We start from the raw sequence: 26,827 nt of genomic DNA, 5'->3' as shown, positions 1-26,827 counted from the left end.
AGGTGTCTTGACGGTGGTGGGGCAGTCACAGTAACACACCGTGTTTTACGTAGACACCGCTCTGCCAGCCGCCGGTTCCCCTTGTAAGCTCACAAGCTGCAACCAACGACCAGCAAGTTGCTCGCTCTGGCTGTATGTAGAAATCACCATGGCATGTGCAACGAATAGCCGAAAAATTGATGTGAATTTTGCGCTTCTACAGCTTGACGCTCTTGACCACCGCCGTGTTGATACCAGCCAGTTCGCCCTGGTATCCGCCCTTTGGCTCCCCTCCTTTCCAAACGGGCTTCATGCTCTTCAGCTTCTTCTGCTTGGCCTCGTACTGCTTTCTCCGCTTCACTCTGGGGTTCCTGACATCCTTGCTCCTCTTGGGCGCCAGGCCCTTGTTCTTCTCGATGGCATACGTGATCTTACGCTTGCCATCCTCCCCGACCTCCTCCTTCTCCACGACTCTGTCGGCCTTGCTGGCTGCGGCAAAGGCTGCGTAGCGAGCAGCCTTTTCTTCCCGCTTGCCCTTGGAAGAATGGGCGACCATATCGTAGTAGTCATCCTCGTTATCGCGCATGGAGTTTGCGACCTGGTTGTCATCGTCGTCGCTGTCGTCGTCGCCGAGGTCCGCGCCGTGCTTGGATCCCTTCTGGCCCCTCTTCTCCGCCGCAGCCATGAGTCGAGCTTGACGATCGCGCAGTCGCTCTCGGTACGGAAGATCCATGTCTCCTCCGGCGTCGCGGCCCGCGCCCGCCCGCTTGTTGGCCTTTTGGGCGATTTGAGAGGTGTAGAACTTGAGACTCTTCTTGCGCGCAGCCTTGTCGGCAGCCGTCCGCTCGTCCAAGGCATCCTCCTCGCCAAAGTCGGAGTTGTCGTCGTCCTTGTTGGCCTGGGTGGCCTTGGCCGAACTTTTGGATTTCCTTGATGGGACAGGCAGGTCATACAGATCCGCGACGGTGTCCTCGATCTGCTTGGCTCGGGCCAGCTTCTCGGCTTTCTTGGCGGCGCTGACCTTGTCGAGCTTCGTAGACTTCTTTTTCTTGGGCTTCTCGACGTTGTGCAGGGCATCCACGGCGATGTCATCGATGTCCATCTCGACGGGCTGTAGGCTGCTTGGCGTGTGGAGTGATCGTGCATTCTTGACCCTTTCCCAGGCATTGCGACAGTCAACCAGCGTCTCCATGACGTCGTGATCCCGCAGCTCGGTAGGCGCAAGAGCCTTTTGGGACTTGTCGCCATCTCGCGCGGGAGAGGTCAGAACGGCAAAGTAGCCGCCCAGAGCGGCAACGTAGCAACCCAGGACCCAGTACTTGATGGCTTCCAGGGTGCGGGCGGACTTTCCGACCGCGTCGGCCTTGAGCTGCGACAGAACTGGCTGCAACGCCTCAAACTCGTTGACGAGGTGTTCAAACTCGGGGTATCTTGTGGCAAGGAGTTTCGACCGCTCCTCGGGCGTCATGTCGTCGGTGACCTCGACATCCTTGAGGACCTCGACGACTGGCTCGTCGTTGTCTTCCTCTTCTTGCTCGCCCGCCAACCACTCGTCGCCGTCAAAGACAAAGTCTTCTTCTCGCATCTTGGACAGCTTCTTCTGCTGTAGCCGCTTCGCCTCAGCCTCTTCTTCCAAGGCATCAGCCTCGGTCTTGATGTTGTCCGCGTCGTAGTATTCCTTCTTGGAGGAGCCCCACCAGCCTTCGTCCCCTTCTTCGTCCTCATCGCCCTCCTCGTCCGACTCGCCATCGCCGGATTTCTTAGCAGACTTTTTTGTCGGTTTCTTAGGTCGCACATCGTCTTCCGAATCGGTGTCCTGGTAGCCTAGCACCTCTTCGTCTGACAGCTCAAAGTCCTCGTCATCCTTCCTCCTCCGTTTCAATCCGGGCTCATCATCGAGCATGATCTTGTCTCGGTTGAGGAAGTACTCGTCTTCGGAGTCGGCGACATCTTCATAGGTGGAAATTGGGCCAAGACGGGCGTCAGCGGCATCCAGGTCTTTGGGGCCCTTGGCCTCGGCATTGCGCGACGAGGCCTTTCTTTTCTTGCCCATTGTTATGGTGGTTTGCGAGGCAAGCTGTTGTTGCGGATGGTGGACGCTCGGCACTTTCAGACGGCGGCGCTGCGACTTTCGCGTCGCTGGGTACAGAAAATTTACCAGAGATAAGATAAGGAGACCCGTCCCCAGGACCGTCTGTCTGGCCCGCCGGAAATACTTGGGGCCGCCACTCATGCTTGTTGGCGGTGGCAGCAGCAAGGCGTGCCCCGCAGAACCCTGATGCGTCCACTGCCTAAACAGGTAGTGCAGTGTGACCTGGTCCGTCGCCATTCCGCTGTTGCAGTACGTTCGTATAGGTTGGTATTACTTTTGTACATTGGACGTACGTCAGATGGATAGCGGGAGACGCGGGCAATCGTCAACGGTTACACGGCTTTCTTGCCGCCACGCACCAAGCAGCATCATATTGTGCGAGATGCCGCAGCCACCATACGACTCCGCGGTGTCAGCGGCCTTTTGAATCGCCAGGGGTTTTCTCTAACTTCGGCGACTCCTTTTCTGGCGGGAAGGCGGACATATGAAGCGGTCGGGCACGGTCTGACCACCATGGATTCTCATACGCTAGCTAGCAGCTCCATCGAGGAGTTGCACTTCACCGTACTGCCAGGCAGGGGCATGTACGGTATATAGTACTACTAGGTACTCATGAATGTACAATACAGTACGACGCTGTGCTGCAAGATCCTTCCATGATCAATGGGCCGTGCGTGCATCCCGTGCTTTTCCCCACCCAGTCCGTTTGCCTGCGACATGTATATCGCTCGAGTCGACTGCAACGCAGGATGGCCCAACAGGCCACCACGATGACGTCCACATGAGGTTGCCAAATAAGGTACTGTACTACGTACCCACATACCTTACCGAGTACGAATGTACGTGCTTCTGCAAAATAAAAGTCTTCACTGCCATGCGGGCGTTGGGGTCCGGGCGCGAGCTTACAGGCACCGTGTCACGGAACCGGGGGGAATTGCAGGTGAAAGATTGAAGAGTACGACGAAGCCTTGCATGGGCAAGCTCAGCAACACAACTGCGCACGCGTCCTGAAATAGCACAGTTGACGAAACCCATGGCTGGCTGGAACGGGAGGAATGGCAGTCGCGGCCAGTCATGCAATCAATTATTGACCACCTAGACAGTACCTCCAGCACAAATACTCTACCGCCACTCGACGCCCGTGGCGGCGTCTAGCTGCCCTGCTACGCCTGGCTGCCTGGCTACAGGAGGTATTTCAGGCAGGTCGCCTCCACAGCAAGCCGCCCTGATTCCCTCCATCCATCCACCTTGGCATCACCCCCCCTCCCCCACCAAGCCCCGTGCCACTGCCTCGCCGCCCATCTACGTCGTAACCTGGTAGCGTGGCAGCGGAGACATTGACTTGTGAGGGCGAACTGCCAGTCTGACCACATGCCGTATTTCATCCGTCGAGACGCAGAAAAGGAAGAAGGTGAAAAAGAGAAAGAGAAGAAACGCTCCTGTTGGGCCATCGCTTGTACCTTGCCCAAGATTACTCTTACGCGGGGGCCAGCGCGGTTGAAATAAGTCGCGCATGCCCGCTCAAAAAATCCCCATTCTGCAACAGCTCCGGACGAGCGAGGCGTGGGACAGCACAGGGCGATCAATGTCAATGATGAAAAGAGGATGCGCCGCTGAGACCCTTTGAGACGGAGACCAGCGGCCAGGCCCCAGGCTAATACCCGCGCCAGGCTCACGTGGGATCGTCACAGCTTGGCGCCAGGGTGCGACGCCATCGTGCCCTGAGTCCTTGACCCCCATTCCCATCCCCCCCCCCTTCGCGGCAACCCCCTCGACGTCCGGCAACGGGCCAAAGGCACGGCAAGGCAGGTCAAGGTACCTAGCTTTTTTTCTCGTGCAGGTGTCGACGCCATCGTCACCACCACCTGGTCATCACCTGCTGGGCTGGCTGGTCAGGCAGGCATCAATCGTCAACAAGGCAAGCACGCCACGGACGGGGTGCGCCTTCCCCTCGTGTGTCTCGGCCTCGCAAGTCGCGATCCTCGCTTGCCCTGCCGCCTTGCCTCCTCCGCCTCCCCTCCCCTCCTCTCCCCTCCGCGTCTTCCGCTGTGCCGTGGGTGCCCGGCGTGGCAACCACCTTACCGACCGTTGCGACGATACGAAACGATACCTGGACCCTCGCATCTCCGATTCGGCAATCCTCGCATGTCATCGCCACACGTGCGCGGCCACATCTCCGCCTCGTTGATAAACAGCTATAGACCCGCCGCCACTCGTGCTTGCATCCAAACACCTCCGACCTCGACATCGTGAGTGACGCCGCGCCGCATACCCGTCTGCCCCGGCCTGTCCCGGCTCGCACACGAGCGCGGCGCCGCGCGGTCCGAGCTTCCTCGCCGGGCCGACCCGTGTGTCACCGTCTTGCTGCAGTCACTACACGTTCGTCCAAGGTAGCAACGAGTCGACCTGCTGCAGCGTCGCGGCGCGGCGCCAGATAGCTGCACCATGGCGGATGGGGAGGACGGAGGCCTGCCCGTCTCGCAGTCGGTCTCCCAGCCGCCCTCGCCACGCACTGTTCGCCGTCCATTCGCCATGAATCGCCACCACTCGAGCTCCGAGCATGATGAACGAACTCCCCTTCTCGGCGCGCCTTCCAGGTCTCGTGTGCGCCTGCACACAGGCGCTACGACCCCTCGAATTCCGCATCTGTCCCGCAACCAGAGCTACACAGGTCTGCATCTTGCCTCACGCGCAGCCGTGCTCCAGTGCTGACCTGGATCTTTCTTTCTATGAGCAGGTAGTGCCCGCGGCGCTCGAAACCACAACCGGCATGGGTCATGGGGTCAGAGGCTGATATCTGCTCTCTCCGAGCGGCGTGGATCCATGTCTGAGTCAAAGGGCTCCATCTTCCCCGACGAGCGGGTGTGGTACGATCAGTTTACCAGCACCGACTGGGTACACGATACCATCGCCGATTCCCATCGTGTCAAGGCCCTGCGCAGCAGGAAGGACTTCTGGGGCCGTGTCCGCGTTGCCTTTGACGGCTCCCAGGGCTGGATCTTGAGTGCTTTATCCGGTGTCATCGTCGCACTTATTGCGTACGCCGTTGACGTGTCCGAGTCGACCGTCTTTGACTACAAAGACGGCTTCTGCGCGAGAGCCTGGTATTTGGACGAAAAGGTGAGCATACTTGAACCCACCGTCTGTCGCTATCAGGCACACCTTCTCACGCACCGGCCAGAAATGCTGCCCACGAGGCGCTTGCGAGGACTGGAAGAGCTGGTCCCAGGCTTTCGACTACCATCCGTTTGGAGAGAAATGGACTGACTTCTCCATTTACCTGTTCTGCGTAATCGGGTTTTCCTGCCTGTCCTGTTGGATTACGCTATGGACCAAGACGGTCGTCCCATCGGCATATCGCCTGACGACATTGGATGAGAACTTGGCCGCCGAGAGGGTGCCTCTACTCGCTGACGATATTCACTCCGACGATAACATCAGCCCCCGCCAGCGCCACGACCCATCGAGAGAGTCCCCACCGATGGTATACTACTCGGCCGCGGGCAGCGGGGTTGCAGAGGTTCGTGTCATCCTCAGTGGATTCGTGCTGCATGGCTTCCTCGGCTTGAAGACGCTCGTCATCAAGATGGTGGCCCTGATCCTCAGCGTCTCCTCTGGGCTCAGTCTTGGCAAGGAGGGTCCGTTTGTCCACATGGCGACTTGTGTGGGCAATATCGCCTGTCGACTATTCACCAAGTATGACCGCAATGATGCCAAGAGGCGAGAGGTGCTCTCTGCGGCTGCCGCTGCGGGCGTCGCTGTAGCCTTTGGCGCACCCCTGGGTGGCGTGCTCTTCGGCCTGGAGGAGGTGGCCTACTTCTTCCCGGCCAAGACGCTCTTCAGGACTTTCTTCTGCTGCATCACCGCCGCGCTCTCTCTCAAGTTCCTGAACCCATATGGCACGCACAAGATTGTCATGTTCGAGATCCGCTACCTTGTCGACTGGGAATTTTTCGAGCTGCTTAGTTTCATCTTTGTGGGCATCCTGGGTGGCGCCATCGGAGCCCTCTTCATCAAAGCATCCAAGTTCTGGGCTCATAGCTTTCGACGCATCGGTGCCATCAAAGCCTATCCGCTTTTGGAAGTATTCTTGGTGGCCGTCACCACGGGTCTCATGAGCTATTGGAACGGGCTGACGAAGCTCTCGGTTGCTAAGCTGCTCTTGAATCTCGCCTCTCCATGCGACGACTCCACCGATGCTTCTCGAGACGACCTGGGCCTTTGCCCCAGCTCTGTCGACGACATTCCGCCGATTCTGTTGACGCTCTTTGTCGCCTTTCTCATCAAAGGATTTTTGACCATCATCACCTTTGGTATTGTACGCTTGTGTTCCTTGCTCAGATCTGTGAGACGCGTTCTAACTCTTTGCGCTCTAGAAAGTGCCAGCCGGTATCTATATCCCGTCCATGGTTGTGGGCGGCCTTTTGGGCCGCATCGTCGGGCATCTAGTACAATGGCTGGTGCTGGTGGCCCCGGACTGGGCCATCTTTGGCAACTGTGCCACGGCTGCGGACGGAACCTGCATCCAACCCGGGGTGTACGGCCTGATCGCCGCTGGCGCCACCATGTGTGGCGTGACGCGCCTTTCGGTGACGTTGGCGGTTATCCTATTTGAGCTGACGGGCAGCCTCGATTACGTCCTCCCCTTTTCTCTGGCGGTGCTGGTAGCCAAGTGGACGGCGGACGCCATTGAGCCCAACAGCATCTACGACCTACTCACGAGCATGAACGCATACCCGTTCTTGGACAACAAGCACAAGCCGGTGTTTACAGGCGACTTGGCGGACATTGTGCCTCGAGTGCGCCGCGAGAGGGTCATTGACATTACCAACTCGCCCATTGTGCCCGCCACAAGTCTGCGGGCGAAGTTGGAGACTCTGCACCGGGCCGGGGAGCTCGACGGCGGCCTGCCGATTGTGCGGCGGGACGTGTTGGTGGGGCTTATTCCGGCACCGGATCTCGAATACGCGCTAGATCAGCTCGAGGACGAACAGACGAGTCTCTGCTTGATGGATCGGGTCCCGAGCATTGACGAGGACGAGGAGGACGAGCCCGACCCGACCGATTTTGCGCGCTATATTGACCCGGTGAGCATTCGTAGAAGCGGTCAAGGATGGCGTTTATGCTGACAAGACGACAGGCGCCGGTGACACTGGATGTGCGGTCGCCGTTGGATCTCGTGTACGAGTGCTTTGTCAAGCTTGGACTGCGTTACATTTGCGTGTCGAAGGACGGCAAATATGCCGGCATGGTGAGTGGAGGCCGCCGAAGCGGGCCATGGTGAATACGCTAACGGCCTTGAAACAGACACACAAGAAGACGTTTGTCAAATACATGCGAGAGATGGAGGAGTCTGAGAGCTGAGTTTGGGTCAAGGGACGGCGACCCGCGAAATTTGGCTATTGCCTGGACTTGCATAACATCTCGGCGTAGCGGGTCGGTTATTGTCATTGTGGCATTTGCGCATTGCGTGCATCATTTTCTTTGCCGAGTATAACTGCGGCCCTGTGTTTGGGGTGTTCTACGAAGTTTGACGGAGGCAAAGATTGGTCCTTTGAGCCATACCCACTGCAAAGGAGGGCGACGAGAAGACAGTACTGGGTGTTTAGTTCATTGTAAAGAGAGAAAGACGGCCGAGACAGCTGTCGTTGGCCGCTTGCACGGAGCCAGGTTGCGATGGCCGACGGGCAGTGGTTCATATTGTTAGCTTGCGTCTGATGGTGGAGAGTCTGGGGGCGCTGGTGGATCCTTGGCTCGACAACGGCCGTCGGCGGAGCATGAATGGATGGAGGGGCAACGGGGCAACGGAAACGGGCGATACTCTGAGTCCGGCTAATAGTGCTCACGCAAGTCCTGCTTGGATATTGCATGTCATGCCTGCCTGCTGTGCTGTACGTGATAATGAAAGTTGCATCGCAAAAGTGATTGAGTCGGTGTGTTTTGGGTTCTTGAATGTGACGGGATCGGAGGCTCGCCGGATCGTGGGATGGGACGGACGGAGGGCCCGGACGCCGGCGCCGGACGGGCGACGGAGTCCACGGGGCCCGGACAGGCGGGTGGGCGGGCGGTCGGTCGACCTGGCCTGGACTGGACCAATGCTTGTACGAACGAGGCGCTGGCTGGTGGTGCCAGGGGAGGGGAGGGGGTGGGGGGAGGTTCGTTGCCGGTGCTGCTGCCCTGGGGCCTCCTCCCCACTGATGAGGGGCACGCTGTGGCCGCCGCTCGGAACGGCATGAACGGGCGAGGTACGTACTACCACTAGAGATATGTACTCCTACAAGCACGGGTACGTAACGAACTGCTGTTACAAGTATCTCGTACTACCGGCACATGGGAGAGGGAGGATTGGGTCCTCCGGGGGGGAATGGAGGGGCGTTTCGTGGTGTCACGAGGGATGAGGGAGGGGCCGGGCTGGAAGCGTCAATCGCGGGCGTGAGGCATCGAGTAGAGCGAGTATGGCAGGTAGGCACCTATGTAGGTAGGCAAGGACGAGGAGAAGGGCTGCGGGGAGTGAAGCTGTGTGAGTGAGCGGAGGGCGATGGCCGTTTCGTCACGTAAAGGAGTAGCGATGGATGCGGGCAAACGACGGAGGAGGGAGAGAAAGAAGCAGGAGAAAGCGAAGGAGGATGGAGGCACAGACAAACAGGTTCGACTTATATTATTATTTGACCTTTGAATTAGACCTCGAAATGGACTATCGTGGGGCTGCTCTGGGGGGGGGGGGGCCTGCTGCGAGACGCGGGGTTGGTGGCATGGCTGGGAGGGGGGAAGCATTGCATGCCGTGGATGCGAGATGTGGTGTGTGTGTGCGTGCATCTTTTTTTCGGAGATGGGAGCGGAGTGGGCTGCGAGTGTTGCAGGAGGGCGCCGCTGAGCTGACTGACGGACCTGATGTGATGGTGGTGGTGGTGGTGAGTGGTGGTTTGTTGCTGGGTGGTGGTGAGTGGTGAGTGGTTCGTCGTTGGTCGCGGTTGTCGTCGAAAGACGTCCGACCAAGAGGGGCAAGGAATCTAACTATCAACAAGGAAAACGAAGGTGTAGTAAAAATAAAAAATTCCGAGGTCGGGGGTGTCTGGTTCCGAGCGACGACGGACGACACGGCGGGTGACACACCCACCTACCCACCCAATCCATGTACGTAGTACGAGTCCTTGGTGCTTTGTCGCGTGTCTACGTACTTTGTTGGCGACGATGCGGTTCCACAGACAAACCGTCGGTGTTGACGTACATGTACTGTTGCGCCTCGATGCAGTATAACGTACTAATAACTTGGTTCGTAGCGGTACGTACCACTGGCGACGGGAAGAAGAGCTGCACTGCGCTGAGATGTGACGATGACGACGGGGACGCGGACGGGGACGCGGCGCGCACGGCGTTGGGAACTGCAATGGTGCACGAGCGCTGTCAAGAGGGCGCGCTTGCGCTCGGTGGGCAGTGGGGCTGGGGCGAGTACGTGGTGCTTTTGTTTCCATTTCCATTCCGCGTCGTGGATCCACCCCCCCGACGAAGACACTGCCGGGGAGGAAGAAGAAGAAATGGAACAAGCACAAGCCGCCGACGTCGGGGACACTTCCTCGATGCTGATGGAGGATAATATACGGAGTGCTCCATACAGCGGCCGTCTAACTTACTGGTTCTGCTCTTTGTGTGCACTTTGATGCATGCCTTTCGTAATGTAATGAATCATACATAGGGGGGGCTCGCTCGGCTGTTGACCTCACGATGCTGCTGCGGCTGCTGCTGTTGTTCTCGGTCACCAACTTTTTTTCTCTTCTCTTTCATCCCCTTTCTCTCCCCCTCCCGTTTTTCTCTCTCCAATTGCCCGTCTCGACCAGCGCCGCCTGACCCAACCGGCAGCCGAGAGCTGCAGTTGGAGAAACACCATGTACGTAACGGCGACCGCCTGCCGGCCAATGGGTAGAGTTGCCAGCCGTGCCCGCGGCGTGGTCGGTGGGGCCCTACCTCCTCCCCAGTCCAGGCAGGGGGGGGGGAGGGGAGGGGGGGCGAGTTCCAGGCGCTGCCGTGTGGTCCCCCAACCCTGCGTAGGTACCTTGGGTACACACCTACCTAGTAGTGTACCTACGGTAGCCAAGGTAGCGCTGGGCTGGCTTGTGTCCCAAGCGGTGTCACTCTGCCACGGGCCTGCGGACCTAGTAGCCCGGCACAGAGCCTCCCGCTAGCGGTTGCTGGCGCAAGCGCTGCAGAGGGACCCGGCAGCAACCCCCCCGGCGCCGGGTGGGGTGGAAGGCGCGCTGGCCCCAGCTCCAAGCAGCTCTAGGTTCCCATCTCCCCCAAGCATTCCGCTGCTGCCAGGGAGGGCCCAGGGCCCGGGGGCCAGGGCCAGGATGCCAGGGTCCCCGCAAATCGCCCGCCCTTGGGCTCGTTCCAGCGCCTCCCCCCCCCGGTGTGCCTGTGCGATGCCGCGATACCTGTGCCCTGGGTAGTAGACCTCACCGGTCTTGTACTTGTACTTCCCCTCCAACGCTCGCCCGGGTCGGTCTCACTTCCCCACAGATAAGACGCCCGCCCGCGAGATTCCCGGACGATAAAAGGGTTGGAGCTCCTGCTTGCTTCCACATCGTGACGCCGGCAGCTCTTTTTTACCATTGGAATCTCCCCTCCGAACCCCCGCCCCTCTACTACTGCCCCTCCGCCTCGTCTTTGCCCCTCCTCCACATAACAACGTCCCGTTGCCTTATCGCGAGCGCTTCCACCTCGGAGCCTTCTTCACCACCGACCTATACACGCCGACGCGCGTGTCGTCACGCCGCCGTCTCCTTCTCCTCCGCCGCCGTCATGTCGGCCGCCATCCGTGCTGCCCGCACCCTGCGGCCGGCCATGGCCGCTTCGGCCACGCGCCCCTTCACCACCGCTGGCGCCGTCCGCCTGGCCTCGGTCAAGCCCTTCCACAAGGACGAGCCCGCCGGCCCCATCCTCAAGACGTCGTCCTTCCCTGGGCCCGAGGCCACCCGCTACGCCAAGGAGCTCAACGAGGTCTTCGAGACGCGAAGCTTGAACATGGTTGCCGACTATACTAAGAGCGCCGGCAACTACATTGCCGACCCGGATGGCAACATGCTGCTCGACGTGTAAGTGCAAAGACACAGATCCAGCGGTACCCGTCCCCTGTCCCGACCAGCAGGCCCGCGGACGAACACATGAAGACATCGTTTTTGTCATGCGAACCAGACGCACGTGGCTGACTTTCTCATCCTCCAGCTATGCCCAGATCGCCTCCATCCCCGTTGGCTACAACAACCCGATCCTGCGCAAGATCGCCGAGACGCCCGAGATGGTCGACGCCATTATCAACCGCCCTGCCCTCGGCAACTTCCCCTCCCACACCTGGGCCTCCATCCTGAAGACGGGCATCCTCAAGTACGCCCCCAAGGGCCTCGACAATGTCTACACCGCCATGGCCGGTTCCGACTCCAACGAGATCGCCTACAAGGCCGCCTTCATGTACCGCCGCCAGATGGAGCGAGGCGGCCCCGAGGTCGACTTCACCCCCGAGGAGATCGAGTCTGCCATGCGCAACGAGGCCCCCGGATCCCCCAAGCTGTCCATCCTCTCCTTCAAGGGCGGCTTCCACGGCCGTCTGTTTGGCTCCCTCTCCACCACCCGCTCCAAGCCCATTCACAAGCTCGACATCCCCGCCTTCGACTGGCCCCAGGCCACCTTCCCCCAGCTCAAGTACCCCCTCGAACAGCACGCCGAGGAGAATGCCAAGGCCGAGCAGGCCAGCATCGACGAGGTCGAGCACCTCATCAAGACGTGGCGCGTCCCCCCTGCCGCCGTCATCGTCGAGCCCGTCCAGAGTGAGGGTGGTGACAACCACGCCAGCCCCTCCTTCTACCAGAAGCTCCGCGCCGTTACCCGCAAGCACAACGTCCTCCTCATTGCCGACGAGGTGCAGACCGGCCTCGGTGCCACGGGCAAGTTTTGGGCGCACGAGCACTGGAACCTCCAGGACCCTCCTGACATGGTCACCTTCTCCAAGAAGGCCCAGACCGCCGGCTACTACTTCCGTAACATCGACATGCGCCCCAACAAGCCCTACCGCCAGTTCAACACCTGGATGGGTGACCCCGCCAAGGCCCTGCTCTTCCGCGGCATCTGCGGCGAGATTGAGCGCCTCGACCTCGTCAACAACACTGCCAAGGTCGGCGACTACCTCTTCGGCAAGCTCGAGGGCCTTGCTCAGAAGTACCCCGACCACTTCCAGAACCTGCGCGGCAAGGGCCGGGGCACCTTCATCGCCTTTGACCACCCCAAGCGCGACGAGTTCCTCGTCAAGGCCAAGTCGTTTGGCATCAACATTGGCGGCAGCGGCGCCAGCGCTGTCCGCCTCCGCCCCATGCTCATCTTCCAGCAGCACCATGCCGACATTTTGCTCGAGGCTCTGGAGAAGCTTGTCAAGACCCTGTAGGACGAGCTCTCGATGCCATCATCACAGGACAATGGAACCGGCAAATTAAAAAAAAACATGATGAAATAGCGGGAAAATCACACCTTTTTTGGCCATGATGGACAAGTTTAATTTTGCATCTGCTCACTAACGTGCAGTGAGAGGGACACGAGGGTCGAGCTGCCCAGCTCGGGAGCCATGTCGCGTTGCTTTGTGCATGTTTTGTCTTGATATACATCTATATACCCTCGTTCGCGAGGCTTCGCGCGGCGTGTGCTCGCTCGTCGTCGCCGCGAGGAATGGGTCTCAGACGAGCCGTCGGAGGATTGGCAGGGGGGACAGAAAAAACCTTCCGTCGGTACTACCTACTACATCTAAACCTGGCGTTGTGTCGCCTCTTCTCGACCGGACAGTTTACTGTGGATTGGAGCGTGAGGGGAGTGAATGCGTGTCCATGTTATGTACCACCCGCAGGACGCCGAGGACGGGGCTCCCTAGACCATCAGACAGACCTGAATGATGGCGATTTTTTGCCAACTTTGCTCGACGCGTCGTGAGTGTGCCGGCCAGCAATGACGATTTTGATCCCTGGGAGTGTGTGTGTGCCTTTTTGCGGGACTAGATGGCAAACCAGCCAGCCCGGTGCAACGCACCGTCGCGACACTTTACGATCACCGGCAGCAAGCAATGGTCGACATTGGAGGTTATGCATTAGCAAGCGGCAGTATCCAGCTGCCTATATTGCGTACAGTACCCCCTAAGGGACAAACAACCCCCTAACAAGAAGCCAAGGTACATAACCCCCTAGAGATAACCCCGTAAGAGGAAGTCAAGGCATTGTATTAGAAACTCAAACAAGTGCCAAACTCCACATGTATAATTCAAGGAGACAGATGACTCGTCTATGTACTCTGGTATCATTAACACGTCCATCATACTGCTATATCCTGTGCAAGGCGTCAACGTCGTCAACGGCAATGGTTAAAGTCTCGCGCCATAGAAAGGCCAAACATGGCAGAGTTAATCGAAAGGCGTGGTGATTCCCGATCAGGCGCCAGAGGGACCATGAGGAGACTCGAAGGACAATAATGATCCAGTAGCCTTGGCTAGGATGCGGAATTGCCGGTTCGGCGCCTCCTCTTGGCGCGTCTCGAGTCATCCGAGGGCGTCGAATGCGTGGAATAAGATGTCGCAGCAGGGGAGATGGATCGGCCCGTCTGTTGGGCTCTCCCGCTTGAGGCGAACACTGGCTGGGGAGGTTGAGCAACCTGAGGAGCGGGCCGCGGCGCAATGAGCTGTGGCAGCATAGGCTTGAGGTCACGCTTTGCCATGTCCGCCTTTGATGGACGGCCTCTCTTCTTGGGAGTTTTCCGAGTCTCGCGGAGGCTCGTATCTCTCTGGTCAAAGCTTGGCCCTTCTGGTGCCCCGTTCGATGGTCGAGGCGCGATATAGGCCAGGGACGGCCTTTTGGGAGGGCTGAGCGTCTTCGAGGTGAGGAACCGTGGTGGAGATGACTGGTTTGTACCTCTCGGGTTGTTGAATGCCAGCGGAGGCGAATAACTCATTGAGGAGGGAATGCCGAGCTGGTTCAGAAGCTGTAGGCACTGCTTCATGTTGCGACCTATCTTGTCTCAGTTCGTTGCCAACGGAAGCCGGGCAGGGGACACAAGCTTACCTTGAGGCAGATGCATGTGCATCAAGTCCGCTGGGATGTTGTTCGCGCGGACAAAGGCTGCCAGCGCCTCCACGTCGACCGGACTGACCTTGATCGCCTCGGCCAGGATGAAGCGCTGGACATCGATGGGTCAGAAAAGCAAGGGGAAACAAGGGAGGCTCAGCTTGCCTTCTCGTCTGCCGTTAGAGGCAAAGTGGGATCCATGGCTCGACGCTGGTGCGCTGCAGGACTGCTGCAACCACCTATCGAGCAGGAGGGGTTGCGCTATTCAAGCAACGCAGAGACGGGGAAACAGAGAAGACGAGTTAAAGAAAATCAAACGACCGGTGCGCAGGCATCTGCAGTGGCGTGGAAGGATCACAAAAAGTAAGCGAGCGTGTTGCGATGAGCCGACGGATGCGTTGACGGCTGTCGACTTGTCCCTCCCGCTTCCCTGGCGACCTGGTGAGGCCCTCACGCCAAATGGCTCTCGAGCCTCCGTCAGCTGTTGTGTGCAGAGGGGCCAGCCAAAGTAGTCAACTGAGGGTTCCTAGTGTCGTTTTGCGGCAGACCAGCAGGGTCCACGCGTCGTTCAGAGGTTGTCACGCTGGCAGGTCAAGTGCGCGGCAGCTCCGCTTCTCACACGTCGTCGCCAAGAGCCAGAAACTCTAGAGCATCAAGGAATCGTTCTGTGGCCGTGGCAGGAACGCCGCGCATCAGCTCTGCGACAAGAACAAAAGAAATGAGCAGCCGCGCGGCTCATGCACCGGCTGCCGAGGGCTAGATTAAGCGAGGGCACTCGGCGACAAGTCGGCTGTGAAGAGTCGTCCCAGACTGGTAGGCCGCCAAGGAAGCAATGCATGTGGGGGATGGTGAGGCCTCAGAGGGCGGTCGTGCAACATCGATCGGTGGCCACAAGACCTTTGGCTGAGGCTTCAATACTTAGGGGCGAGACATCACGCGGGTCCCGTAAAGGCCCGTACGGTCGTTGGGTCCCAGTGACGGCGCTCTTGTAGGAGCCCCCTGATGAGACGCTTGGAGATGCCTGACGTGATGGAGGAGCGGAGTTGCAGCGACGCGACCACGATGGAGAGAGACGACTTGTTGTCGCTGACGCCACGCTTTCGTCGGCGCACTTGAAGGGCGAGCCCCCGGGGAGCTTGCCACCCCGCGACTGTCCAGAGTGCTATTTGCGTCTCTCTGAGTTGATGGTGCTTCTCATTCGTGTGCTGATGACGCCGGTACTCCGTAGTGGTGGTGCCTGCGTTGGGGCCAGGGTTGCAATGGACCAGGATGCCGTCGATAGACTCGTCTTCGATGCTGCCTTTGGGCAAGGAGGCGTGGGAGGCAACGGGGGCACACACGACTCCCCGTTGATGGCTGCCACACACCCCTCGGGCCGTTGCACAGCGCTCTATTTCGCACTTGTCGAGGCGGCTGTCCCTGTCCAGCGGAGCAAGTGGCGCAGAAGTTGTAAGACTGCAAACGGGGCGCTGGGACGATAGCAGTCGCTGGGTTGGCCGTAAAGGGAGATTGCTAAGCGTTGGTGCGGTCGCGCAGCCTGCGCAGGGTCCAAGGCTTGCTCAAGCCGCAAGCATGTGCTGTGCTCCAGAGGCAAACGAAGGTGGCGCCAGGAACCAGCTCTAGGGGATGAGGGTTCCCATCGTACTAGTATCGACACCGGTAACGGGATGATCCCTTCGTCCTCCCTTGCTTGCAGTGGCCGCCAAGGCTTTCTCTGCACGAAGTCCTTTGTACGCACTTCGGGTTGTTGAGAACTGAGCACCAACGATGAATGGCGTTGATCAGTAAGTAGCACGCTGATCAGCGCTGGCCGATGCCTATGTGAACCAAGCCCTTCTTTTAGAGGGTCAAAGCGACCTGGCCATCTGCAGCGGATGACAGGCCTCGCCAACAGCTCGAGCTCAGCACGCCGCGCCTGATGCGCATCCACCGGGGGCGAGGAGTACGGTTGCATTACCAGATGCATCATGTGCATGTGCGTCGGGCGGTGCCAGGGTGCAGCATAGGGAAGAGACTTGGCGATGGCGGCATCTGAGGACACAGGAACTACTAGCAAGTCAGTTGGGCGGCTGCCACCGACGCACCCAAGGCAGGTGATGGGCTTCGCCCATTCACACTGCGTGTCAGGCAGGCCTCACAGCCGCGACGCACACCACCACCCACACACATCCCGATCAGGTCGGATAGTGTGTGACGGTGGAAGCATAGGACCAGACGACTCCTCCGTTTTCTCGAGCCGGCCTTGCCGCCGCGGGTGGCGGCGCCTTTGCCGGTCGCTCGCTCAGGTATGCCGGTAACATGATCGAGGCTCCACAGTCCGTCTCTGAATACGGGCCAGGCGCGCGATGCTGAGGAGGTACTTGGTGCGGATGGTGAAGGCGCAGACAATGCACGCCCTCGCATGCATCGACCTGCGGCCGCACGATGAGGGTGGTGGTGGTTCTTCCGAACAATGGCCAATCCGGACGTCCTTGCTTGGCCGCATGACCTTGTCTCACCCGCCACCCTGTTCAAACGACGGGCCATCACGATGGCCGGGTCGAAGACTGAGTCGAGCTTGTGTACGTCGATGAACCGCTGTGCTTTGGCGAGCGTGGTCCTGCTGCTTGAGCCTGCTTGAGCACGAGCCCGCTGTATGTGAGGCCCAGCAGCCCAGTGCACGCGACATCGAAATTGCCCTCCCTCGAGTTCGTACGAAGTAGATGATTTGCGTTCGACTGTGCCTCGTATGGAGCAGGGCCACTGGATCCAAGGCCCAATGAGCGTCAGAGGAGCAGATGCGTTCGTGCAGTTGCTGCTAAGGCGGGAAGCCACACCACTGGCTGCGCTCGCGCCAATCAGCCCGCAAAGAAGGGGTTCCAGCCAGCGCGCTCAGGCTGGTTGCCATGTATCGGGCTGATGATTGGAGACTGCTTGCTGCCGCAGGTCGGGGGGCCGAGAGGATTTGAGCCAGGACCTGGACGGATGCCGTTGCCGACTCGTGGCATCGGAGACGGCCGAGTGCTCCGGGCCGGGGCAGCGCGCGCCCATGCCAAGCGCCACGGGTCATGATGGGACCAGGCGAGCTGTCGCGTCGTTCTCGAAAGCGATGTTGCAAGGCGGAAGGCAGATCATCTTGATCGATCGCGAGGTTTAAAAGGAGAAAGCGGTCACCGCCATTTTATAGACGGACTGCTCCTGCCCCGGGGTCATGCACAATGCGTTGGCAAGCCCGGAGCGGACCCACCTCGCCGTGTCGTGCCTTCCCCCTTGCCGTTGAACATCGGCCACGTTTCGTTATGAACAGAGCCATCGAGCGCCTTGGGCAATGAATTGGCTTGGGAGCCGTCGGGCGTCAACTTGATCCCTTTTTGCGGAATGCTAATTCTTGGCCGCGAATGTTCTCGTCCGCAGCGAGCGGCCCGGGGCGCCGTTCAGAGTTCACGGCTTACAGGGATGGTGTTCGGAAGACCTGTCCGACAGAGGTCCGTGACGCGGAGCGGTTTCACAACGGCATAGACATAGAATGACTGCATAGCTTCAATGGACCGCATGTAGCCATATGAGTTTGTAAGACTTCGGTTGCATGGAGCTCAAATGTCATTACGCCTTGGACGATGCAATGTTGACATGACAGGTCGTTGTGATATTACACGACAGAGACTTGCCTCCTCCAACTTTGCTTTGCAGCTGCATGATAAGCGACACAGCATGTAGTGCTAAGGCAAGGCGACATTCTCTGCTGGAAATATATTTGATAGGGAAGTCAACAGCCTGCTGGTGCAGATGTAGTTCCGGGTAGGCGCTTCCAAGACCGTGACAGGAGCGCTGCAGGAATTCAAGAATTCAAGAAGCGTCGGCTAAATGTCACAGATAAATCAGCAAGTATTGACTCAAAAACTACTCGAATGGTTTGATCTGTGATGCGTGACAACGCTCTCGATCGGTCAACGGTACCATAATGCGCAAAGAAGCCTATACTGAATCGTATCTAATCCTCAATTGCCTACGAGCACTTTGCATAGTCCTCGTGACATTAAATTGGGGATCCTTGAGTGGCACCTTGTAGTCGTGGACGCGGCCAGTGTGGAATTCTCAATGCCCTGGAAAAGAACGTGAACGTTGCGAGCATCAGCAAGACGCGAGTGAGACGCATCTCATGGCCCAGCGTCAACGTTGAGCAGGGAGCGTGGGCGGGTCCAAACATCGCTGGTAACAAAGTCTGCCGAGTCGCAGCTACTTCGTACTTCGTACATAGGATGGCGGGGAATTTCAACCTCGAACGAACGGCCCACTACGCGGGGCGGGCCTGGTAATTATCCGCCCAGGGCGCGCTGCAGCAGCGGGAGGCGTGCGGGCTGTAGGTCCCTTCCATCCATAGTGCCTGGTAGTGGGCCTTTGCCCGTGGCCAGCACCGCGCGGGCAGTAATGGCGGGCGCCTCGAGCACCAGACAGCAGCCCGTCGCCCGCCCAGCGGAGGTGGCCCAGCGAGAGCTGGAGGCTTTCGAGGTTCCCTCCTCCATTCAGCTCAGCGCATTGCCTGGGCAGCACAGCGATTGGAGAGCCTGCCCGGGCCTCTACGCTGGAGGCGCGCAGGTGCTGGGGCGCGCTGTGCCCGGCTGCTTACCTACTGCAGCCACAGAACCGCACCGCACCGCACCGCACCACATTCACATCCTCGGGCTTGACCGAACCTGCCTGCCTCCCTTCCTGCCTCCCCTTCGTTTTGCTTCATCTTTCGCCGCGACGAGTGCAAGGCCACATGCATCTCGACAGAGTCTGATCCCACTCGAGCGCCTCTCTTCCGCCTGGCGCACGCTCCATACACGGGCTGTTTCCTGTCTCAGAACTTGCGCGACTGCGTTTCGCCGGCGGTCACTGCGGCTGCGCGCGCCATCTTGCGTTGCTGTCGCGAACTCGCACCTGCGCCTCGTCCAGTCGCCCGCCCTTTGAAGCTACGCCTGCGACCGCGACCACGCCTCGACCTCGTCCCAGACGCACATCTCGAGTACGCGCAGTTACGCCTCACTCGAACCACCCCAATCCCTGCTGCCAATGCTCAAATGGAGGATGACGAACACGCCACCCAGAAAATGAGCAAGGTCAGACTCGAGGACGGCGCGGCTGCCAATGGCGCGCTGGCGGATACGGACGCAGATGGCTCGACGCCGGTTCCCGACGCGAGAAACGGAAAGTCGCCATCCTCCTCCAACGATGTCGATGGCGTCAAGTCCCGCGGCGAGAGCGTCGGCACTCCCAGCTCCTCGAAGCCCTCCGGGCTGTCTCGAAAATCGTCCCAGAGATCGGCCGCACGCGAGGCACCCCTGTTCGATCACCTTCCCGACATGACCTCCGACTCGTGTCAGACTTTTCAGGTCATCTCCGACTGCCTCTACGGATCAAAAAACCTGGGCTCTACAGACAACGACGCGCTGGACTGTGACTGCAGGGAAGACTGGCGTATGCACTTTCTCTTGGCGGCCGCAGCGCCATCTTGGTATGCAGAGTGAGTGCTAACCGATCATGTTCCAGAAAATGGCGACAATCATGCTTGCGGCGAGGACTCGGACTGTATCAACCGAGCAACAAAGATGGAGTGCTGTGCTGATGCCGGCAACTGTGGTGGCGGCTGTCAAAACCAGAGGTTTCAGCGCAAGCAATGGGCCAGCGTTTCCGTCATCAAAACGGAGAAGAAGGGCTTCGGCCTGCGTGCCAACGGGCATCTGCAGCCCAACCAATTCATTTACGAGTACATTGGTGAGGTCATCAACGAGCCCACGTTTCGGCGCCGCATGCTGCAGTACGACGATGAGGGCATCAAGCATTTCTACTTCATGTCGCTCAGCAAGAGTGAGTTTGTCGACGCGACTAGAAAGGGGAATCTGGGCCGCTTCTGCAACCACTCGTGCAATCCCAATTGCTACGTCGACAAATGGGTGGTTGGGGACAAGCTGCGCATGGGCATCTTCGCTCTGCGTAACATTCGTGCCGGCGAGGAGCTGGTCTTCAACTACAACGTCGACCGCTACGGGGCCGATCCGCAACCTTGCTACTGTGGAGAGCCAAACTGCGTGGGCTTTATTGGCGGCAAGACACAGACCGAGCGCGCCACCAAGCTGCCCGCGGCCGTTGTCGAGGCCCTTGGTATCGACGATGCTGACGGCTGGGACACGACCGTCGCCAAGAAGCCGCGGAAGAAGCGGCCGGACGAGGAGGACGAGGACTATGTCAACAGCATACAAGCCCGCAGCCTGGACGAAGACGACGCCCGCAAAGTCATGGCAGCGCTCGTGCAATGCAAGGAGAAATGGATTGCCGTCAAGCTCCTGGAGCGTATCCAGCGCTGCGATGACGAGCGTGCCATTCATTCCGTCATGCGCATGCACGCATACCAGATTTTGAAGACGACGCTCAATACCTTCATCGATGACCACAATCTGGTCCTTCAGGTGCTCGAAATCCTTGATAAGTTCCCGCGCCTTACGCGGAACAAAATCCAAGACTCCAACATCGAAGCCACCGTTCAGAACCTAAGCTCATCTGAGCACGAGGATGTCTCATCGCGGTCTAAACAGCTTCTCGAGGACTGGAGCAAGCTAGAAATGGCGTACCGCATCAGACGGCGCAAGGTTGATCCCAATGCCCCCGTGCAAAACCTGTACGAGGAGCGTCGTGGCGGCCAAGCACGCGAGGAGGAGACTGCCCAGTCGACGCCGAAGACGGCCTCGCCACGCCCTCCCGACGCTCCAAAAGGGCCTCGCAGCAACGTCCCCCAACGTAACAACTCGTTCTTCTTCAACTCCCAGCGTCAAAGACGCCCTCCTCTGCCAGACGGGTGGTTCACCGCCAAGGATGGAAGAGGTAATACCTACTTCTACACCAAGTCTGGGAAGACGACCTGGCAGCGACCAACACTCCCGGCGACCGATTCTGCTCAAAAGGGTCCTTCGAAGGCTATGCAGGAGCAGCTAGCTATTCAAAGCATCATTGACAAGGTGACCAAGGAAGGCACTCCAAAGCAACCTGCGTCCCAGCCAAAGGAAGCGCCCGAGGTGCACATCGCCGAGAGTAAAAAGGACAAGTGGCGGACTCTGCCACAGGACAAGCAGATGAAGATTTACGAAAACACGGTAGGCTCCCTCCAACCCGAGGTGCTATTCCTACCAAAGCTTAGTGTCTGACGTCTTTCAGGTGTTTCCTACCGTGAAGCATGTCCTGGACAAATTCCGCCATAAGCTTCCAAAGGATGAGTTGAAGAGACTGGGCAAGGAAATTGCTAAGAAGCTCGTCGCGTCGGATTACAAGAACAATCGAGTTGAAGACCCCACGGCTGCGCTCAACGAGAAGCAAGTGCTGAAGATCAAGAAGTATGTCTCAGACTTTTTGAACCGAGCTGTTGAGAAGTACGGCGCCCATCAGAGCGCCCACCAGAAGCGTAAGGATACCAAGGAGAGCCCGAGCGCCGGGGATCCTGCAACACTCGGAAAACCCGGGACAGCACACTCGGACGCAGCCAGAGGCGAAGAGAGGTATGACGGAGTTGAGGATCCTACCATTAGTGATGCCGGCTCTCCCAGCAGCCAGGATCGGAAGCGCAAGCGAGCAGAGGAGCTGGCCGATTCTGCCAGTGCAACTCCATCGGAAGGTCCGGACCTCAAGAGATTGAAGGAAGGCGATGCCGGAGAGCCCAGTCCACCACCTCCACCACCGCCACCCCCCGAGTCCGCGCCCGAGGATGAGATGGCGGACGAGCGCAGAGCGCTCCGAGAGCAGGAAGAGGCGCTCGAGAGGGAGAATGAGGAGGCCCAGCGCCTCGAGGATGAGGCCAATAAGACCAAGATGATGGAGGATGCGGCCGAAGAGATACGGAAGGATATCGCCCTTGCCGCTTGAAAGCCCTGTCGGCGCTGCCAGCTTGGCCGCGGAAGTGATACTGCATTCTTTCAGGGCGCGACGATACGGCGTCGCGATTGCAGGTGGGTATGGGCACCTACCTATACCGAGGGCTGTGATTGGAGAGGGGAAAAAGGCATGCTCTGCCCGCCGCGAGCTATGCTACTTTCTATACAGGCGGTGGGCATATTCCGGAGTCACGGAGGGGGCGGCCAGCATTCCGGGTCTAGATGTACTATATGGCGCTGAGTGTTCGAGGGTTTGCCGGTGTACTTGTATTGGGACTTCAAAACAGAAGATTCAAGGCGAGGGGGTCCGGGCCCTGTCGTGGAGGCAAGTCGTCGGCACGCGACGCCCGATGCTGGAGGGATGAGAGCAATGGGCACATGGAGTCGCCTCCTGAAGCTTGCTGCGCGTGAGCCGCCATCTGGCCGTTTGGGTTGGAGCCGAATGGGCCCGGAGGGAGAGAGGTGGGCTGTACGCTGGGAGGGAGGGCTGGTTCTGCAGGCGTTGACACGGGAGGAGATACCACAGACTTTTTTTGTCAAAATGTATTGTCATGCTTTACATGGCGAAAGCTGGCACAGCCAACACATGGACTTGGCATGGAGACTCGTCAAGTGTACAGGATGACTGTTGAGATGCCTAGTAACAGATCTAGCTAGGTACGATATGTACGAAGTACGAGTGCAACGTAGGCGGCGCACGCCGGGGTATCCAATGCTTCAGTTATCATCGTCATCGTCAGAGGAATCGTCGCCCTTCTTCCTCTTCTTCTTCTTCTCCGCAGCCTGCACCTCGCCCTTCCTCCTGAAGACGTAGCTCCTCGCGGGGCGGTCCTCGCCGCGCCAGCCGCCGCCGCCGACGACGTCGCCCCTTTTGCTGCGGACGACGCCGCAGGTGCGTGCGTGGCGGTATCCCGGGTAGGCGGCGGCCTGGAAGCGAAAGCTGCGCTCGACGGCGAGGCCGGCGTGGCGGGCGAGGTCGCGGACGTTCCACAGCGTGTAGGGCTCGCCCTCGAAGAGGGTGACGACGAGGGAGCCGCCGGGGGCGAGGGCCGGGGTGGCGCGCTCGAAGAAGGCGACGAGGAGGGACTGGTTGTGCCGCACCTGGCGGTTCGTGTCGGTGGACTTGCCCCCGACGTGCGGGAAGTTGAAGAGGATGTGCTGGAAGTGCGGGGCGCGGAGGAGGGCGGGCGTGAGCTTGGTGGCGTCGATGTGGTAGAGGAGGTTGTTGTTTTTGGGGAGGGGAGGTTTGCGTCTGGGGGCGTCGGCGTCGTCTTCGTCTTCGTCGGCGCTGTAGGATTCTTCATCGTCTTCTTCCTGTTCCGGGCCGTCTTCGGGACCGTCCTCCCCCTCATCTTCGTCGTCGTCGTCGTCTTCTTCCTGGTCACTGCAGTCGTCGCCTTGGGCCTGGTCACCATCCTTGGCGATGCTCGCCTCTTCCTTGTCCCCTCGCAGACCATCGTTGTTCTTCTCTTTAGTAAGTGCCGTGCCCATGAAGACCGCAATGTTCTCATCGACGGTCGGGTACTTGGCGACCAGCTCGGCATGGTCCCTCTCCAGCACCGTCGCGGTGACGTTGACGCACCCGTGATGCGCGACGATGCTCGCCGCGAAGCTAAGGTCGCCCTCGCCGACGAGCAGTATCCGGTCCTCGGGCTCGAACGGGATGGTGGGCTTCTCATGCTGGGCTTGCTGCTGCTGCTGCTGTTGTTGCTGCTGCTTCGTCTTTTGCTTCTTCTTCGGCGGCGGCTCGGGACGTGCCTTGCTTGAGCCACCCGTGCGCCGTTCCAGCAGAGGCTTCGGCTTGGTCCGCTGCTGCTGCGGCTTGAGCTTGCGCTTGTTCGCCATGGCGGGCGACGGCGGCTCTCGAGTCGGCAGACGTGGGGGAGAGGGCGAGGAGAGATCGAGTCGCTGTCACGGACAGATGGGAGCAACGCCGCTGGTGGTTCTGCGTGCTACGCATACGAAGTACAAGAGGCACAGACAAGGTCGAGGAAGAGAAAAAAAAAGGCACGAATGAGGTCACTGTTTAGCGTCCAGAATGGGGTTCATGCGTCGCGTCGGCGGGCCGCTACCGCGCATGGGCGGGACACCCAGGGATTGGAGGCCCAGGGGGGGAGGAGGGGGGGGCGGGTGGTTAGGCGGTTAGGTACTAGGCCTAGGCATGTTGCTGCGGGGCCGGCCAGCAGTTCCAGGGTCGCATTTTTGCGTAACACCCGCACACCCTACATACCACGTTAGGTACAGCACATGATGCCCGCAGAAGAGCACGAGGTGCTGCATCGACGCAGCCCACCCAGGGAAAAGTTCGCCGGTGTTTGCGCATCGCATTCTGCAGGACCAGGGGCGGGGATGCGGCCGGGTACAGGGGAGTAGCGGAGTTCGGTACGGGAGCGAGCCATCCAGCCTGGTAGTAGTGGCCAGCCAAGCCCGGGGCTTTTCCTTGTGCGCTGCTGCGTCGAAATGGAAATGCTGAGTGACACGAGTGCAGTACTACCTTGGCGCAGCTGTGCTGTTTCGTACGTCTACCCAAGCTGCTCTGCGAGGCCACCTGACTACAGTATACTGCAAATCCGGGGTGCTGCCCACTTGCGGATGACAACCACCCGGTGGCGGCACTGTGTCTCTTGTTCCCTCGCGCAGAGCAAAGTCGCTGTTTGCCATGTTCTTATAAAACGAAGATTTAACAATTTGGACGCTTTTATTGCCTACCGTGGAAGCGCCGTGATGCACCCTCGCCAATAACTGAACATCTCCGGCATGGTGCCCCTCGTGCCAGTTCTGTTTGCAGACCGCCTCATTCTCCACGCGGCTCCACGCGCGAGACATTGCCAAGCCCATCACCACCCTGCCGACTCTCCCCGAGGTAGCCGTCTTTTCTCACCCGGCGAACGAGTATTTTCTGTAGACTGAACACTGCGGCAGGAGCTGTGCGTAGCTCAATAATCACCCTGCGAATGCGCATGGAAACGCCGCTACTTCGTGCGAGGTAGACTGCGCAGGACTCGGGGCGAATTTGTTGCCGAGCCAGTCCCTGTAGGATATACGGCTTGGCAAGAAGGTAGCGGAGCCAAGGTGCCTGGCTTTCAGAGAAATCAAAGTGCTCAGACATCCTTGAGGTGTGACCAAGACCCTCCGGAAGAAGATATACTACATGCGGCTCGCTACTTGTCCTTGAGCAGCGTCGCGGCACCTTTAATTCCTCGCAGCTTCTGCCACACCGCTGTCCGAATGTAAATGTGATTCTGTATTTCTTCGTCGCCTGATGAGGTGGGCTGTGCCCGTAGCGCTTCGTCTGGAGCCCTATCGGGAGTGATGGGTTTGTCGCGCCGCTGCGCCTGGGGGTTGCCGAGCTCGTGTGGGCAGCTCTTTGTCGTGGAGTATCCTATTAGAGAACAATGCGCGGGTATGCTGCTAATAATAAAGACCGTTATGGAATTGTGCTGTTATTGTTTCGAGCGTGCAAACGCCCGGTGAGCGAACTCCTGGGTGTCGTGGTGGAAAACGAGAGGCACCCTTTCCCAAGTAGCCGCTCGGCAGGCCGTCGCTGACGGTACGAGAGCATGCGCTGAAGGTCTATTCATATCACCACATGGTCATCCTGTGGGCTAATAATAATGGAATATATATATTGATTACTAGCAATGAGCCCCGTCCGATATTTGAACAACCGAGTTGGCATTTCCCTGGTGAAACGGCTTGTAAGTGCTTCTGCTATGACTCCTCGTGATGCAGCTAGGGAGCACCATCGCCAGCGGCATCCAAGAAGCGAGCCTTGGAGCCGTAGATTTATATTCACAGCAACGATGCGGCCACCTTGAAAGCGAGGCAAATCCGTTGTAGCCCCCGGGCGGCTGCTCGATGCCTCGGCCGAGGGAATGGGTGATGTCGAAGGAAAGTTGGGATTGGCAATGATTGTTAGTCATCCGCGATCGGCCCGCTGCCCTGGCATGCCAGGTGCCCCGCAAGTCGACCAAAGGGGGAAAATTGCGGAGCCGCCGCACTCGCACCAGATCCTGCGGGCTTGAGCCTTCCTTGTTGGACTGGCGGGCAACAAAAAAGTCTGGGCTGGGTACGCCAGACAGACACGCTGTGCAACGGGTCGGCTTCATGCATGACCACAGCACAGCATGTGTTTCGGAACTGGATGCGTTACCAAGGACAAATAGTCCGGAGGCCGTGTTTCCCCCGACAAGAAAGCGGAAGCGGCATGACTTGTCGCGGCGTCTGTCTCTACTTCGCACTTGGTGGTTTTGGCAAGGAGAAAGGCGCTGGCTGGGAGGTGATGGCACGCTTGACTGCCGGTCACTCCTCGGACATGACACATTCACCAGCGCAAGAGTTTATGCCTCTTTTGTGACGACCCTGGAAGAGGGAGGGGAGAGTCGGCACTGTCCATGACGTCAAAGAAAATGTGCCTGGTGATTGCAAGAAATACCTGCCAATAGGTACCGCTGTACTTCGTAGGAGGGCTTCTCGCCGACGCTGGCGCCAGGGAGCCTTCGAGCACGAACTCGACTACATTGCAAACGCACGCAAGAGCCTCTGCTATAGGAGCAGATGGAGGTAATATATTGTCGTCTATTGTCTCACACTGGCTTGTCTGCCAGCTTCGATATGTAGGTGCCGTTCCTGAACGATCCAGCACCAGCGCTTAATCATCGGGAATTGTCGTCACTGCACGGCTAGTGCGACGTTTTTGTTCTTGGGGAGCTAGTCACTGAGTAGTCCAGTTGCCGGATGAACGAAACCGTGAAGCCTCGATGACGCGCTGCGCGACATCTAGAGGGTTC

At 59.0% G+C, this 26,827-nt stretch overlaps 6 protein-coding genes across 6 annotated transcripts; 3 read left to right on the top strand and 3 right to left on the bottom strand.

Annotated features, from left to right (window-relative positions):
• Positions 1-169: 169 nt before the first annotated feature.
• Positions 170-2,115, bottom strand: SAS10 (something about silencing protein 10). Its single transcript, XM_047988863.1, has one exon. It carries the CDS (start codon positions 2,030-2,032, stop codon positions 197-199), a length of 1,836 nt encoding a protein of 611 aa, XP_047844861.1. The 5' UTR covers positions 2,033-2,115; the 3' UTR covers positions 170-196.
• Positions 2,116-3,452: 1,337 nt separating this feature from the next.
• Positions 3,453-7,985, top strand: JDV02_007374 (uncharacterized protein). The gene is made up of 6 exons (XM_047988862.1): positions 3,453-4,742; positions 4,809-5,191; positions 5,253-6,389; positions 6,448-7,158; positions 7,212-7,322; positions 7,379-7,985. Exons 1-6 carry the CDS (start codon positions 4,517-4,519, stop codon positions 7,433-7,435), a joined length of 2,625 nt encoding a protein of 874 aa, XP_047844860.1. The 5' UTR covers positions 3,453-4,516; the 3' UTR covers positions 7,436-7,985.
• A 2,674-nt stretch (positions 7,986-10,659) lies between these two features.
• On the top strand, positions 10,660-13,002 carry UGA1 (4-aminobutyrate transaminase). The gene is made up of 2 exons (XM_047988861.1): positions 10,660-11,160; positions 11,291-13,002. Exons 1-2 carry the CDS (start codon positions 10,868-10,870, stop codon positions 12,498-12,500), a joined length of 1,503 nt encoding a protein of 500 aa, XP_047844859.1. The 5' UTR covers positions 10,660-10,867; the 3' UTR covers positions 12,501-13,002.
• Positions 13,003-13,585: 583 nt separating this feature from the next.
• Positions 13,586-14,358, bottom strand: JDV02_007372 (uncharacterized protein; the record flags this gene model as incomplete). The annotated part of the gene is made up of 3 exons (XM_047988860.1): positions 13,586-14,100; positions 14,155-14,269; positions 14,323-14,358. The coding sequence occupies 3 exons, from the start codon at positions 14,356-14,358 to the stop codon at positions 13,586-13,588; spliced, it is 666 nt and encodes a 221-aa protein (XP_047844858.1).
• Positions 14,359-18,824: 4,466 nt separating this feature from the next.
• Positions 18,825-22,727, top strand: SET2 (histone methyltransferase set2). Its single transcript, XM_047988859.1, has 3 exons — positions 18,825-19,596; positions 19,669-21,266; positions 21,328-22,727. Exons 1-3 carry the CDS (start codon positions 19,200-19,202, stop codon positions 22,027-22,029), a joined length of 2,697 nt encoding a protein of 898 aa, XP_047844857.1. The 5' UTR covers positions 18,825-19,199; the 3' UTR covers positions 22,030-22,727.
• Positions 22,591-24,026, bottom strand: JDV02_007370 (25S rRNA (uracil(2634)-N(3))-methyltransferase). The gene has a single exon (XM_047988858.1). It carries the CDS (start codon positions 23,880-23,882, stop codon positions 22,755-22,757), a length of 1,128 nt encoding a protein of 375 aa, XP_047844856.1. The 5' UTR covers positions 23,883-24,026; the 3' UTR covers positions 22,591-22,754.
• Between the last annotated feature and the right edge of the window lie 2,801 nt (positions 24,027-26,827).

Source organism: Purpureocillium takamizusanense, chromosome 7 (genome assembly GCF_022605165.1).
Source record: "Purpureocillium takamizusanense chromosome 7, complete sequence".
Classification (NCBI taxonomy): domain Eukaryota; kingdom Fungi; phylum Ascomycota; class Sordariomycetes; order Hypocreales; family Ophiocordycipitaceae; genus Purpureocillium; species Purpureocillium takamizusanense.
This window is presented reverse-complemented; position numbering and strand designations above follow the sequence as displayed.

Coding starts and splice junctions, on each gene's coding strand:
- UGA1 (XM_047988861.1), top strand. CDS start 10,868: ATGTCGGCCGCCATCCGTGCTGCCCGCACCCTGCGGCCGGCCATGGCC. Junction 11,161..11,290: donor GGCAACATGCTGCTCGACGT/GTAAGTGCAAAG, acceptor CTCATCCTCCAG/CTATGCCCAGATCGCCTCCA.
- JDV02_007370 (XM_047988858.1), bottom strand. CDS start 23,882: ATGGCGAACAAGCGCAAGCTCAAGCCGCAGCAGCAGCGGACCAAGCCG.
- SAS10 (XM_047988863.1), bottom strand. CDS start 2,032: ATGGGCAAGAAAAGAAAGGCCTCGTCGCGCAATGCCGAGGCCAAGGGC.
- SET2 (XM_047988859.1), top strand. CDS start 19,200: ATGGAGGATGACGAACACGCCACCCAGAAAATGAGCAAGGTCAGACTC. Junction 19,597..19,668: donor TGACTGCAGGGAAGACTGGC/GTATGCACTTTC, acceptor ATCATGTTCCAG/AAAATGGCGACAATCATGCT. Junction 21,267..21,327: donor TGAAGATTTACGAAAACACG/GTAGGCTCCCTC, acceptor GACGTCTTTCAG/GTGTTTCCTACCGTGAAGCA.
- JDV02_007374 (XM_047988862.1), top strand. CDS start 4,517: ATGGCGGATGGGGAGGACGGAGGCCTGCCCGTCTCGCAGTCGGTCTCC. Junction 5,192..5,252: donor CCTGGTATTTGGACGAAAAG/GTGAGCATACTT, acceptor CGCACCGGCCAG/AAATGCTGCCCACGAGGCGC. Junction 7,159..7,211: donor TTGCGCGCTATATTGACCCG/GTGAGCATTCGT, acceptor ACAAGACGACAG/GCGCCGGTGACACTGGATGT.